The sequence below is a fragment of the Corvus brachyrhynchos genome, unplaced genomic scaffold, assembly GCF_000691975.1.
Source record: "Corvus brachyrhynchos isolate BGI_N302 unplaced genomic scaffold, ASM69197v1 scaffold126, whole genome shotgun sequence".
Taxonomy (NCBI): Eukaryota; Metazoa; Chordata; class Aves; order Passeriformes; family Corvidae; genus Corvus; species Corvus brachyrhynchos.
This window is the reverse complement of record NW_008239283.1, coordinates 1,204,458-1,217,712: the sequence shown is the minus strand read 5'-3', so window position 1 is coordinate 1,217,712 and position 13,255 is coordinate 1,204,458. Positions and strand designations below refer to the sequence as shown.

The window sequence follows — 13,255 nt, the reverse complement described above, 5'->3', positions numbered from 1 at the left end:
TACAGCATCTCCTCTTTCCCTTTTATTGGTTTGGAGGATGACTCACTGTGATACTTGAAGCAATTTGCTATAACTGCACCATGCCTCAGTTTCCCCAGCAGCAAAGCCAAAAAATATTCCAATCTGCTGGTGCAAGGTGTGATGACACTGGTAAATATCTATGATACACTCTGGTAGGAGTGCAAGGCAGTCCTGTTCCTCGGCTGTTCCAAGGATGACCACCAGACCTATGCTCTTGGGAAGACCATGTCCACCCAACCACATGCAGTGCCTAAAGCCAAGCTGGGCTTTGGCTGAGCAGAAAGGAGGAGGAACTCGCATACAGAGAGATGATAACTGCAAAATTACAACCCTGCAGTGCTAGAAGAATACCCAAACACTTTCCATTGGGTCTCCCTGGGTTGTTTTTGATTCCTTCATGGGGTAATTTTAACAAGAAGTACCACATGCCCTCTTTTCATGCTGAAAAATGACATTTCAGCTTCCTGATGGTGTCAGAAGTGACAAAGGCGGGTGTGGGGAGGGGGATTAGCCTGTGCCTTTCACCCCTTTCAGGGAGAGGAGCTGCCCTCCCTGATCTCAGGGAAGCTGAGAACACATCTGTCTGCAAAGACAAGTCTTACCAGGCTTCGCGTCGTAACACCTTACCCAGAGTCCTCTTCCTGCTTCTTCCCAGAGCAGAGTTGAAAATCTCAGTATTGTCATAAGGTTTTATTATCACTTGCAAACCAGATTCTACTTCAGCAGATAAAGACACAATTGCATTCATTGACTCTGACACAAGGATATGCATGGTGATAAACATACAGATAGATGTACACACTTATACATGAATGAGATATGCTAATTAAAAATTGCAGTGGGCACTTTATTAAAAATTTATTGTACAATCTACATCTTCAAAACATTTTACATCAACAAATATTGTGGCTTGACTGTAGGAATCATAAGTGATTTATCTTTAAAAGACTGTATTTGCAACTGGATGCAAAGATTCTTGATGAACTGCCATTACATTTAAACTACTGGTTTTTATTGGAAGTATTTTGATTGTTATCTGTTTGTTCTCCATCCTTGAGAGAAATAAAACAAGTGTCTCGGCTTTCATTTTATCGGATAGATGGCACCATGTAGCATATTTCCCATGCTAGTTTGAATTACAGCTGTTTATCTTTCAGCTTTCTTTAAGATTAATTAAATGCAAATGTAACTCCACGAATCATGGGATTACCTGCCAGACCCCTTATTAATACCTTCACTTAAAAACCCCTGTGCCAGAGAGTCATTAATTTGCAATAAAAAAAAAAAAAAAAAGAGAGAAAGAGAAGTGCTCAAGCAGCCCTTTGCCTCCCAACAACCCGGAGATGGCTGCCCAATTAGTCCGGCAGCATTCGGATCCTCCTTTCAGGCCCTGTGGCCCTTTGAGGACACAATAAGGCTCCAATGATAACCTGGCAACCTAGGTAGAAACTCAGCCAAGTGTGAGCGTTTGAAGCTGCAGCTTGGCTGCCATCGTGTCGGCGAAAAGAAAGAATTCAGGCACCATGTCATCCAGTACAAAGGATAAAAACAGATTCAACCGGAAATTCAATGTGGCACCACATATGGGATACATGAGTGCGGTTACACAACAGGCCACATATTTTTTTTGAACAGTCTCCTGCATGTGATGCCGAGGACATGTGTAACCATCATAACGTCTCTAAGAATCTGTATTTAATTTGAGCTGGGGTGGTGGCAGGGATTGGAGATCTGAAGCCGCCACTAGCAGCCAGGCTCTGCTTCCTCTGCAGATTTTCTTTTCTCTCTGATCAGGTAAATATGGGCACACTCTGGAAACTTCCACAATTCTGCCTGAGGCTGCAAGTTTGTGACTTAGCCCCATCTGTCACAAATCTTCCCTCGGTTCTGCTGCGAGCAGAGACCTGAATTTACTGCCGAGCGCTGCCCAAGAAAACCCGGCCGTCTCGCCCTGCGAGGAAGCACAAGAGAGAAGCACACGGAACCGTGTTAGAGGCTGGGACACAAAATGCAGGAAGGATTTCAGGAGGGGTGGAAGCCAGTTGGTCAAAGAACATTTATGTGGTGCTATTTAAAAACGGGGTGAACTCAGTGGGGTTTTTTTAAGACAGGTGAGCTGGTCATCAGGCCCAGGTTATTGGCTCCCTCTGCTTTACTGGTGGTGTCAATGGACACGCCAAGGACTGGACACCCTCAGGGACCAACATGCCCTTCTCATCCTCAGACATGGCAGAACCACAAGCCAGCAGGAGCCGGGCCTAGTTCTGCTTGACCATCATCAGTCTGGGCCTTGCTTGAGAATTATCTCCTTTTTTTTGAGGAGTGATAACTCTGCAAAGGTCTGGACATTCATTTTTTCAAGGAGTAAAATTCCATCACTATCATTCCATCAACAGTTCCTAAATATGTGGAGATCAAAAGAAGCAAAGTTTTCACAAAAAGCAGCATCTTCCCATAAAGAACAAACAGCATAATGTCAGTAGCAGCACAGTATTTTTCATGAAATAATCAACTTGTTTCTAGGGTCTTAAGATCAGAACTGAAGCACTTAATATCTACTCTCCCATCATTAGACTTCAGAGCTAACCTTTCGAATTTAATAAGGAGTGTTCATCCATTCAGACTGGCTGTTTCAGGACAGTTGGAGTTCAAGCACACAGTATTGATTTAGTGTAGATTTTATGCACTTTTAAAAAAATCGCCTTAAGAAAATTAAGATTTAGAGACTAATTTTCCACACAAAACCTGAGATTTGGCAGGCAAGACTAGAATGATTTACAGAGCCAATTTGTATTGGGTCAGATCTACTCTGTGATCCAGCTCCTTCCCCCTGCAAGTGAGTAAGGGGGAAGAATCAAGGTGGAAAACAGTTTGCAGCAATTATTTTTGGAGTTCAATTTTCAAGCTTCCAACCACCTTTGGAAACCACCATCAAAAGATACCGCTGCTTTACATGAATTGAGTGCACTGTGAGGCCCAAGGCAGAGCCATTTAGTACACCTCAGCAGAGTAACAGTATTTCTGTGACCAAACTGGTCTGTTCTGCAGTTTCTTATATTGGACTTTTAAAACTCATCTCATTTTTACTGTCCTTAAACACAAACCATCAAATTTTGGATGCAAATCCATGCAGTACCTTGCATAGCATAGTTCAGAACACACTGACTGACTGTAACAGTAGGAAAATAGTTTAATGCTTTTTTTCTCAAGGTAATTTCAATAAACTGTACTGAAAAAAAAAGAGAGTTCTCATGTTTTTTGCAACTTTTCTTCTTATTTCCTTTGACCCATTTCTCCATCTACTGTTTCGAAGTGGCTGTGGCTCATCTGCCAGTTTTCATTTGCTGTCTAAAACTCCCCTGGAAGCTATCTAATACTGTCAGAATGAGAAGTTCCAAGTCCTGGTGTTTATGCTGAAAGTTGCCCCCATAAATGCTTTAGTCCTACTCTGCAAGTGCTGTGAGCTACAGGCCAACATTTGGGGACATGGTGATCATGGAAATGTTGGATTGATGGCTGGACTCAGTGATCTTAAGGGTCTTTGCCAACCTAAGTATTTCTATGATTCTGTGATTTTCAGAGAGCTGGAGTCTCCTGGATATTTACCTGAGAGCCAAGAGCAAGGCAAGCCCAGGGAGAAGTGCAGGTGCAGGCCACTACACATCTACAAATATATCCATTTATCTATGTCTGGATCCCAAAATTAGGCAATTCCAACAGCCTTTCTCCCAGTTCACTTCTTCCACGCTGAGGACCCATGTTAGCCAGGCCAAGCTCCCTCTACCACAGTTGCTTGAAGACCTAAGGTTGACCCAAAATGCTTAAATTGCGTCCCACAGTCCAGCAGACCTTCCCACCTGTGCAAACTCCTAAACTAGAGAGGGATTTCACCTGTATCAGCCATACACAGTGAATGGAAAGCATCAAGACTCGAGTCTGACCTGGATGTGATCCTGAGAAACTTAATCCAAGTTTGAAGTCAGATCCTACTTTGAAACTGGCCCTGCTTTGAGCAGAGCCTGGGCTGGTGACCTCCAGAGGCACCTTCCTCAACTAGTCTGTGATTCTGTGTTCCAAGTAAGTAATGGAAGTTTTCTTTCACATAAAAAATCCTTATGCTTTACACATTTTACTTAGGATCATGTGCCTAAGCACTGGAACAGAGATGGGAGAGCATGGACACAGCACACTGCACTCCAGAGCTCCCAGGCCACTATAACCTCCCCACACAGACTCTGAGAAGCAGATCGAGACCACAGGCTCTGAGAAGCAGATCTAAACCACCTCTGAAACCATTTTAAATCACGTTCACTGGAAACTGAGCAGCTCAAGAGGCAAATACAAGTCTCTCACTTGTGTTTCTAACCTCCTTCTGACCTGTACCTAATGCTAGCCAGGTAAAAACAGAAATTCAATACAATTCCTTCTTTTTTAACTCTGCAAACATGCTCTGCTAATGAACAGAAAGCCAGCAGGATGAATGGAAATATGTGCACTATTTGCATACCCTATAAAGCTCTGAATTAACTTTATCAGCCCGGGACAAAAGATCTGGAGAACACTGTAAGCAAACATCTGCTCAATATACATTCACCATTAAAAAGTAAACAGTGGGATTGGCTCCATAAGGAACAGGTTGGAAATTATCAGAGTACTACACATCACATAAACTGATGGCACGGCCTAGAATTCTCTAAAGCAATGATCACACCAGCACAAAAACAGCTCTCAAGCATCAGAATGGCTTGAATGATGAGAGATTAGAATATAAACATGGAATAACATTCTCAGGGAGAGACTGAAAAGACTGGGATACTATAAATGTTTGACAAATGTTTATAAAATAATGGATGCTACAGTAAAGATGGATGGGGGAGCTCCTGCTTCCAGGCGACCAACTCCAGGACAAGGAGACACTCAACACAACTGAAGGTGAGGAAAACCTGAGCTAATTAAGGAAATTAATTAAACACCATCATGAACACATTGCACAATCATGGAATAAGACTGGGATACTATAAATGTTTGACAAATGTTTATAAAATAATGGATGCTACAGTAAAGATGGATGGGGGAGCTCCTGCTTCCAGGCGACCAACTCCAGGACAAGGAGACACTCAACACAACTGAAGGTGAGGAAAACCTGAGCTAATTAAGGAAATTAATTAAACACCATCATGAACACATTGCACAATCATGGAATAGTGTGGCTTGGGCTGGGACACCTTCCACTAGACCAGGCTGCTTATGGAAAAATGAATTTCCCATGGAGTTTTGCTGGTGATTGGGTAAGGATAAAGACAGAGGCACCATCCCCAGCTCTCACATGGCCTGTACAGGAACTGTGAAAAAAAGGGCTGAGTGGCTGATGGGACATCTGGCACCAGGCTCCCCTGCATCCTCATGTGCCCAGTGCCCTGTATCCTTACACTGAGAATGCCTCCTGCTGCTTCCCTGGCTTTGCCTAAATATGAAAGCTGGACCAGAAGCTGGTTTCCCTTCTACATGTTTCCCTGAAATACCCAAGGTACTGCTTTATCTCAAATCAGAGAAAAAAGAAAAGGAAAGAAAAATAAAAAAAGAAAGTTTTGTTAGAACTGCCCTATACAGCCAAATCCTGAGACTGGAAACAATTCAGATGTCTACGGTCTAACTGGGAACTTAATTTGATTTTACAGCAGTTTAATCCCTTTGAATTCAGCAGACTTCCTTCTACAGTGGTGTAAGAAAGAAAAAAATCATGCCATGTGTCTTTTCATAGGCAGGTGAGCTTCTGTAGTGTGATGGAAATGAGAAGATGAATGTCAGAAAGTGGGCCAAATTCTTTTCTCCGTTAAACAAGCGTGAGTGAGAGTAGGATTTTTCTGTAGGAACTGAAGCTGACAGCATGTCAACCAGCACTCATTCAGCTGGGAGGGCTGGGAGAGATTATTTAAAGTTGTCAGCTCCTTCCATGCCTGGCTTTTGGCAACTCTTCTTGTCCCTTTCCACTGTATACTCTTTATACATGCTGTTTTAAATTAAGAAACTCAAGTGAGGAAACTGCAAGGTAAACTTAAAAAAAATAATGCAGAAACAAATGCTTTGCCCTATTTTATTTTAACTTTAAATCTACTAGATGGGGCACTGAAAGGTCCTGTGGTGTGCCCTGACCAATGCCCTGTTGTTGTTACTTGCTTCATTCCGGTGCTTACTTTGGCAACCAAAACCACACAGAACTAGAGTTTGATTCCATAAAACTGGAACAGAACAAATAATTGATAACAAATGAGATTTGCTTTCCTCTCATCTCAATCTTCTGCTAATAACTGGCAGAAGGCAAGGTTGAAATGCAAACGAGCCAGCCCTGAGTGCTGTGTGAATACTCAGGGTGAGCAATACATCATTTGGAAAGGTTTTCATAGGTGCTTACATTATGGACATTTTTAAAAGTCTGCCAGCATGAATCTGCTCCGTGGAGTTAAGCTGCTACAGTTTAATGCCTTGGTCTGTGCATTTTCACAGGGATGTTCCCTATGTCCAGTCCCTAAGCCCACTGCCCCGCTGCCATTTATCTTCTTCCTGCCCCTAATCTTGTCAGCACAAGCATTGAGGACATCTGAAGGAATAAACTGCCTGTTTAATTAGCCACTATCTAATTATTATAGATATCCTGAGTAATAAAATCCCAACAATATGTAAAAGGATAAACCAAGGTTGTTACTTCCCAACTTGTGGAGCAGAATCCCCACCAGCAGAGAAAAGCACTATTTGCTTTTAAAGCATTTTTACTTCCAAAATTTCACAGATACTTGATAAACTTGATGCAGAGAGTAAGGCAGGATGGTTTCAGAAACACAAGGAGCTGGTTAGCATTGACTCTTGTGCTGGGATCCCTTTTCTAGGCCACTAAAGCAGAGATAATATTATAGTGATCAGAAAAAAAAGTGAAAATACGGTGCAAGTGCTGCGTAGCCTTCAGGATTTCAGCCTTTTCAGCTTCCTTACACAGCAGCATCACTCCAGCTATAATGACATTAACAGCACAGCTCTAAGCTAGCACTTTCCAGGAGGTTTTGTGGATGGTCCACTGTGAAGGAAGACCAGGTGTACGTGGGTGTAGGCACAAAAGGACAACTCTAACAGTATTCTCCGAGCTGATCCAAAGCCTATTAAAGACAACAGGGATCTTTCCTCTGCTGCTCACAGGTGCTGGATTAGGCTCTGCTTTCCTCATTTTAAAACAATCCCCCACTCAGCTCCATTGCTACCTGTTGCAGAGGTTCAGCTCTGACACTCAGAAGATCTGAATGGGACTGCAAACCCCATGCATGAGGGGCAGGATAAACACCTTCAGCTTCTGCCTACAAATCACCCTAAGGAATTCTTTTAAAAAGAGAAAAAATCCTTCAAGCAAATCAGCATTTTGCCTACGGGGCTTGTGCACACATTTTCGACCTGTACTATTTTATATCAGTATCTTTTGCACACCTTGGCTCTGATGGAGATGAGAATCCATACGTTGGGAGAAAATCCCTGTGAATGCAACCATTAGCTGAGCTTGAAGCATTGGAAAACACCCAGGTAAACGTTTAAGAACTGTTTTCCCTTTGAAGCCCCCATGCCTAACTCTACGATACTATTGACTCAAGAAGTAATGCTGAACACTGGAAGTGTTCAGTCAGCATTTTAAACTATTATGAGCTACCTTCTGAACCATTGCCAAGTTAATAGACAATGAAAGATAATGAGCTTGAAATTGGGTGTTAAATTGCATTTTTGGTTCTCTCCTTTTTTTTTTTTTCTTGAGGTTTAACTGTTTCCTGAAGAAACAACATCATCTTTGATGTATCATTATGTAAATGCCTATTTTTAGGTCACAAAAAAAGTCAAGGCTTGGGCTAAGCCCTCGCTGCTCCTGCTATGTGCGTGCAGAAAGGGGAAGAGAGGCAGACAAGACAGCAAGACCCAACACTTTCTGGTCCTCAGAGGGAGGGAGAGAGGTGGAGGCATGAGGTTGTGTGTGTTGGCAGCATGAGACTCCAAATTAAGGAGGAGATTACCCGACTTGCTCATTAACAGTGTGGCTGGACGGCGACAGCCAGGGAACGCTCCAAGAACCGCATTTGTGTCGCACGGGTTAACACGAGGAGTATTTCCATGCACCCCCAAGCCTTTAAGGACTTTCAGCTGAATTCAGGGGTTTTCATGAGCTGAAACACCTCTGTCGTGCAGCGGTGATGTGTATCCAACCTGCCCACGGCAGAGCCAGGACAGTAAAAGTCAAAAACTGCTGTAAATGTACAAATCAGCATGCAGAAAACAGCAGCATTGAGTAGTAACAGCTCTTCACTGGAATAATGTAACATTTAGTGCTTCATCCACATTCAAATTTAAAAAAAAAAATTGTGACTCCCATCAGTGTAAATACACCACTTAAAACCATGGAAGTCGCTCTAGCATCGAACACTTGAGCAAAACTTGAATGGAGAGTTTGCCACTGAACCTGGACTTTCTCTACAGAAATAACTGCAAAGAAGGGGACATGAAAAATACCAGTAAATTATGCTCCCAATAAACTTTAATGCTCAACACACCTTATAAAGCAAAGAATTAAAATAATTGTAATTATGAAAAGCACTCAAATTACTCCAGAAGCCAAAGAAGTCTTACCTGATACCTGTCACCTGCATTTTTTGAAGATTAAATTAGGATAGGAAGGCAGGCTTATCCTCATTAGTATAATTGTAGGATCTTTCTTTTATTTTCCTTTTAAACTAATGAGTTGCATTAATCCAGGTTCATTTTTATAAGCCTCTTGGGTCCAAATGTAAAGGACAGTCATTTTAGAAAACAATAAATTAAAAAAAAGCATGTAGCATGCATTAAGTGCACGTATTTCATAAGACCTAGGTTAATACAACTGGCATCTAGTTTAATTAATCCTTGTTAGTGTAACGACTAATATCCCTCCCTAGCATGTTTCCTTTAAACATTAGTATGTTAATTAAATGTTGTTTTTTAAGGGGTTTTTTTTCTCCCTTTGTACTTCAATATGGCATTATATCATCTAAAACTATTCCAAACAACTACCTTATAGAGATGTTTCCTTACAATATCTGGTCTCTTGCAGAAATTCTGAAGCCTTTTAAAAAGCTGTTCAGGTGTAGAATACAGATATTCAGCTGCAGGAAAAACAGATACATTTTTAATGAAACAAAAACCTCAAAGCACACACTCGATATTAGTCACTTTACTAATTAAAAATGCATATTGCTCTGTGCCGCCTCGTGTTTTACATTATTTAAGCATGATTTTATAAGGTTACCTCAGCTCACAAGGATGTTTAATGCTAAATAAGACTGTGTAGTTGTGCTGTTTAGACATCTCCTTTGGGTGATTAAAATACATTATTCTAATGTAACACAATGCATATGTGATACATTTAGTGATGAGATTTTTCAAAGAACCGGTACTACATTAGTGTGTATCCTGTACTGCAGTTGCATACTATTAAGTATTAAATTGTTTAAATAATTTGGTGTGATTTTCAGGCCTGGATTTTTTTTTTTTTTTCCCCTCTTCTGTGTATCAAAAAATAAAAATCTGCAAACCATTGCAGCATCACTGACCTTTTAACAAAAATCTATCATTATGGGATGTGTATGCTAACAATGAAGAATGCTATTTCAAAACTTGCTTTTGTGTTATCTTAAAAGAACAGATGGCAAATATAAACTTCGTCTAATGTATTAAAACACATAAAATTTGCCTTAACACTAACATGTTGGCTTGCCAAATAAACAATTGCTTTCACTCAAGCTTATTCCCAAACTTTGGATTTTAGCAGGAATCACGTTATTACGTTTCAGCAGAAGGAATAGGCAACAAAGCAGCTACCTGGGAATATCTCTGGGTACACCAAGGCTTTGGGACACAGCGGGTAACAGCCACAATGCACAGCCTCGATCCTGAGGATTAGAAATCACAAATACACAAAAATAGATGTTAGTCAGCCAAAAAACTTATTTCCGTGCAAGAGCCTTGAGGTTGCCTGCATGCAGCAAGAGGGAAAACATTTTTTTTTTTTCTTCAGCAGCATAATCCTTCTAAATGCCAAAGTTGCTCTTTTTAAAGAAAATTTTATTGATCATATGAATTACATAGAACAGAACAGCGAGCATATGTTTTGTTCGCTGAATAAATCAAAGCGCAGCTCTGCATTTTTTTGTTTTTTAAATACTGTTTAACACATTTTATAATCAGCAGACAGACACATGTAACAACATGGTGAAGTATGGACGGCTTTGCTTAATAATGCTGCTGGAAAACAAGGGGCACGTTGGCTACACCAGGGCGTGCTCGCAGACACACACACCACCCTCACCTGGCACAGCAGATATTCCCCTCAGACTTCCCGACTCCAAAGGTTACAGCTAAATATAGCCCAGGAACAACTTGCAGCATGCTCCAGGCTGGGATATTTCAGCTTACTCACATGCTTTGGATAATTTCCTTTATTTTTCGGGACATAAACTGTTGTATTTTTTAATAACCGCCGATGAAATTCCTTTGCCAAAGCGCGCGAAGCTTTGTACTCGTGTTTTTTTTCCAAGGAACATTTTACATATCTCCCATAACATCAAACCCAAATATTTTAGAATTGCACCGCTGTGGCACAAAGTTTTCCAGTAGCAGAGCTGTCCCCCTTGGAGTTCACATTTTAACAGCTGAACGGGTTAAAGGCATCCAGGTTTCAGTTTATTTTTTTCGCATAATGACCATTGATCTGACACAACGTCCCTCCAAAGATACAACTGTAATTTCTGTTGGCCAGAAATTACACAGTGAAATTCAAAACACTTCTTAAAATATGTTTATTTTATGAGAGGCTTTGAATTTCCTCCAACATGTTGACCATACGAGGACTTTATTTTTAACTTCAGTTTCCCTCATTCCCCAGAATAAAAAAAAAATCTGAAATCTTGTCAACGTTCACCTTTTCTATTTTCAGTGACAACCCAAATGCTTTTGCTACTTTCACGTGAATGTCAGGTTTGGTACTTTATTACAGGTACCCTGGAAGGACTCTGTTTCCTTTAGATCTACTCAATTTTAAACAGGAAAAAAAAAGAAAATAAAGAATAACATATTCAGCTTTCATGCTAGAAAACTATGCATATCCACAAACCCCAAAGACACATTTCTCTGCAAATGCTTTTGCTAAGAAATGACTGCTGGTTTTTTTTTCATAAACTTTTAAAATTTGTAATTTATGGTTTTTTTTTTTAAATAACATATGCACTTCAGATTGCATTTTAAACATTAACAACAATTTCAAAGTGTACATCGTCTAGCACTATATTTTTTACCAAAGGGAAATGTTTCTGATGTGTGATTTAATTGATGATTTCAGTTCTTAAATATTGTGTCATATGTCAAAGCAAATAGATTTTTAAAGTTTTCTTTAATCTAGGAGGAAAAAAAAAAGAGTGAAACTGTGGACATTTCAGTAATAGCTCAGATCACTAAGTTATGTTAAAATATTTGCTTTTTAATCATATCGTCTGCATGGAAAAAAAAAAAAAAAAAAAGAAGAACAGCTCCCTAAAACAAAACTGCAGGCCAAGATGGGATCTGAGTCATCGTTTGAGTATGAAATTTCCCCTTACGAAAAACCTCTACCAGGATCATGAATTAGTAAAATCAGAATTTAATGCCTCCACGGTTTGCTGGATAAAAGTTAAAAATCTGTAATTCTTTCATTTGCAAATGATCTTATTTGCATACTCCTTCGCTACCTCTCCACACCGAAGTTTAGGTGTATTTTCTGACCGGTCCCTACTAGGAGTAGTAAGTTTTACTACAAACCTTACACCTTCCAGTGGTCAAGAGCTAAACACCAAATCAAACTGGGCAGAGCTCACACTGACACAGACTTTGGCATGAGGATGCACAGGGAATCCTTTAATTTCAAAGCATTTCTGTGCTTTCCCAGAAAAGTATCATATCATAACAATAATACAATTACTCCTCATTTCAATCCTTAAGCACTACTAGCTAAATAATAAATAAGAGTTCCGATTGATCTATTGTTAAAATGGCTAGTAAATGGTCTTTTTATTCCAATTAACAAATCATCTGCTAAATCTATGAATCTTAATATTCAGGTCTATTCACTTCAATTCATACAATTTATCTGCAAATAGTTGTTGGGCTTTTGATTCTAAATATAATTAGCTGATAATTTTGCTTGGCTGAATTACTTTTCTGGAGGGCCTGCTAAGGCTCTCAGTCGCATTATCTAGCAATAATGAATCTGATAGGTGAAATTTTTTACTGTAATGAGGATGAGACACAGTTGTGACACCTGAGTCTAGTAATAACAGAAGACTGCTAATTATCAACAGCACTTTTTTGTGTGATGCACAGAGAAAAAAAAATCCCTCATTATTAAAAAATAAAAAGTTACAATTATAAGTGACACCGGAGGAGAGTAAATAAAATGGAGTGATTAAAACATTGCTGCTTTAAGGGTGTTTTTAATTAAGTGGAAATGCTAATGTTGTCATACTTAGCAGATGGGATTAAAATTAGTTATTGTAAGTAACTCATATTTTATGTTATGGTTTCCACAGCATGTCTACAAGATCTAAGAAAGTGATACATTCCATAAGACATTTAAAAAATGAAATTCTCATAGTCTTTACAGCTCATAATAATGAACATCATGAATAAACTATTGAAAAAAAAAATCCTGCCAAGGCTTTTACCATGGTGACTTAACTCGCATGGAATGCAACCATAATGTACTGGGCTGCTGGAATCACACTGTTGGTCTGCTTTTGTCTTTTGCTGATTGCTGCATTTCTGATTTCCTTCACACTCAACAATAACAGAAGTTTGGTGCTTGGGCAGGAATCCAACATCAAGTGTGGTGTCAAGAAGGTACAGCTTTGGTGCAAGGGAAGATGATGACCACCCACCAAGGTGATGTTCTAAACGAAAGCACAGGATGCATCATGTAACTGCAGATAAAAACCTAATTGCACACTTTCTCCTACTTTATTTGTGTAAAATTTTCCATCTGCTACATCTAAAGATGTCTAAACTGTTAGTATCAAACCTGCATTCAGCTGCCAGCTGTGCACATTAAGGATTGCAAAACACTAAGTAAATGAGGCAGCATAAAACCGAGTAGTACTGGTCCATCTGCCCAGTACTAGTAGGGACCCCCATACCTGGTCCTTTTAAA

General features: G+C 39.9%; 1 protein-coding gene across 10 annotated transcripts in view; it reads right to left on the bottom strand.

Annotated features, from left to right (window-relative positions):
* Nucleotides 1-696: 696 nt before the first annotated feature.
* Nucleotides 697-13,255, bottom strand: part of GTDC1 (glycosyltransferase like domain containing 1) — a 168,500-nt gene continuing 155,941 nt past the window's right edge. For 8 of the 10 annotated variants that reach the window (XM_017740216.1, XM_017740212.1, XM_017740220.1 and 5 more), the window contains 3 exons: nt 9,901-9,971; nt 9,094-9,185; nt 697-1,972 (listed from right to left, as the gene is read on the bottom strand). In XM_017740216.1, coding sequence (XP_017595705.1) covers nt 1,889-1,972; nt 9,094-9,185; nt 9,901-9,971 — 247 coding nt within the window. In that variant the 3' untranslated portion in view covers nt 697-1,888. Of the gene's footprint in view, nt 1,973-9,093; nt 9,186-9,900; nt 9,972-12,792; nt 12,999-13,255 lie in introns of those variants that run through there. The other 2 variants (XM_017740218.1, XM_017740219.1) reach the window with 2 other exon arrangements.